The sequence below is a fragment of the Chrysochloris asiatica genome, unplaced genomic scaffold (assembly GCF_000296735.1).
Source record: "Chrysochloris asiatica unplaced genomic scaffold, ChrAsi1.0 scaffold00444, whole genome shotgun sequence".
Classification (NCBI taxonomy): domain Eukaryota; kingdom Metazoa; phylum Chordata; class Mammalia; order Afrosoricida; family Chrysochloridae; genus Chrysochloris; species Chrysochloris asiatica.
In genome coordinates, this window is record NW_006408962.1 from 700,943 (window position 1) to 703,257 (window position 2,315).

Genomic DNA, 2,315 nt, shown 5'->3' on the forward strand with positions numbered 1-2,315 from the left:
TTTTTAGGTAAGACAGAACAGCTGCATATGGTTATTTAACCTTACATTTGTGAGAAAAAAATAGATTTAATTTTTAATGATTTAAACAGTACATGTGTAACATCTGGAGGTGGTTGTGATTAGCAATTTGTCTTAAGTAAGAGTTGGTTCCATTGTTTTAAAATAACAGCAAATTTACATAATGTTAAATGACGAGTGGAGTCCTGGCTCGGTGCTATGGGATAAGCACAAGATCTCAAGTTCAGTTTGAACTGCAAGGTGGTGGTGGAGGTTATGTGCCATGGAGTTGGGTCCGACTGATAGTGACGCTGTACAGGGTTTCTAAGGTTGTAAATCTTTACGGGATCAGAAAGCCTTGTCTTTCTCATGTAGAATAGCTGGTAGTTCTGAACTGCAGACCTTGTGGTTCATAGCCCAATTCGTAACCACTATGCTACCAGAGCTAGGTTGTTCAAACTCACCAGCTGCATCTCAGAAACCCTGTGCAGGGTCACACTGAATCAGAACCGACTCAACAGTACTAAACAACAACAACAAAAAAAAAAGGACAAGAAGGAGATGCCCATAAGTTAGACATTTATAACCTAGGAACCTCCTGCAGAAATTAAATGACTAATCAAAATCTTAAAATTGGCAATTTTATGGTTCTTCTTAGGACAATCCAGTATCTTGATTTTGTTTAGTTTACAGCAAATCATGTCTCTTTCTCTTCCTTATTCATCATTATTTGCATCTTATTAAAATGAAGTAAGGAAACAGATTTCTGGTAGAACAAATTGTAAAGAACAAAGATTTATTGCTTATTAATTTACCAAATAAACAACAAATAAATCTGTGTTTTCAGGGAGAACCAACATTTAAAGTTCAATAACTGCTGTCATCTCCATGTCTCCCAGACTAATGAATGCGACCAGCAGAGACACCACCAGCTCCGTTAGCCACTTCATCCTCCTAGGCTTTCCCTCAAGCCCAGAAATGCAGCTCGTCTACTTCGGACTCTTCTCAGTAACCTATACGCTTACTCTAATGGGAAACTCAGCCATTGTCTGTGCTGTGCAGGGGGACCCACGCCTCCACACACCTATGTACATACTCTTGGGAAATTTCTCTTTTCTAGAAATATGTTATGTCACCACAACTGTCCCTAACATGTTGGCCAACTTCCTCTCCACAAGCAAGTCCATCTCCTTTGTTAGTTGTTTTGCACAGTTCTACTTCTTCTTCTCTTTTGGGTGTGATGAGGGTTTCTACCTTTGCATCATGGCCTTTGACAGGTATCTTGCCATCTGCCATCCTCTACATTATCCACGCATCATGACAAAAGAGCTATACACTGGCCTCATCATCTTTGGATGGTCTTGTGGGTTTATCCTCTCTCTAGCACCAGTTTTTCTTATCACACAGTTGCCCTATTGTGGCCCAAATATCATCAACCATTTTATGTGTGATCCTGTTCCACTGATGATGCTGTCCTGTTCTGAAGACAAAACAAAACAACTCATTTACTCTACATTCAATGCTATCTTTATGATTGGCACTTTTCTCTTCATCCTTTGCTCATATGCACTGGTGATCCTGGCTGTGTTACGGATACCCTCAGCAGCAAGCAAACACAAAGCTTTTTCCACTTGTGCTTCTCATCTGGCTGTGGTGGTCCTGTTTTTTGGCTCTATTATGGTGATGTATGTGAGCCCTGGTTCAGGACACCCAGTGGAAGTACAAAAGATTGTTACCTTGTTTTATTCTGTGATAACACCCCTGTGCAATCCTTTAGTTTATAGCCTCAGGAACAAGGAGATGAAGGCTGCCCTAAGGAAAGTCTTTGGGATTGAAAAAATTATCCACAAGACATAAATGTAGATATAAATGTTGGTAAGCCAAGTTCCATCAAAACATATTTTAGTAAGACATGAATATTATTTTTCTACAGAATAAAAATTTTATTAGAAAATAGTTACAATAAAACCCATTGTCATCTTAAATATTATCCAATACACGATAGGAGTCTTACTCAAAAAGTAAACTTTTCTTATGAAAATTGAATGTATCATATATAATTCAGTTTTAAAAGTCAGCAGAAGCCTGATCTGTATTTTGAAATTGAAACAACATATATGGATATTTGCGTAGATCATAGGCTTCTTTGAAAATTAAAACTGTAAGCAAATTCTTCTCCACTGATAATTACTGGCTAAAAGAGAAGATTTCTATTTGAAATAATTCCAGTCTTACAAGCTTGACCCTCCAAAAAACGATATATGATTTTACTGTAAGAACCTTTCAAAAACAAACTAATAATTTTTGTTAAAGACAAG

At 37.5% G+C, this 2,315-nt stretch overlaps 1 protein-coding gene across 1 annotated transcript; it reads left to right on the forward strand.

Annotated features, from left to right (window-relative positions):
* Window positions 1-900: 900 nt before the first annotated feature.
* On the forward strand, window positions 901-1,854 carry LOC102827125 (olfactory receptor 11G2-like). The gene has a single exon (XM_006877166.1). The coding sequence runs from the start codon at window positions 901-903 to the stop codon at window positions 1,852-1,854; it is 954 nt and encodes a 317-aa protein (XP_006877228.1).
* The last annotated feature ends 461 nt before the right edge of the window (window positions 1,855-2,315 follow it).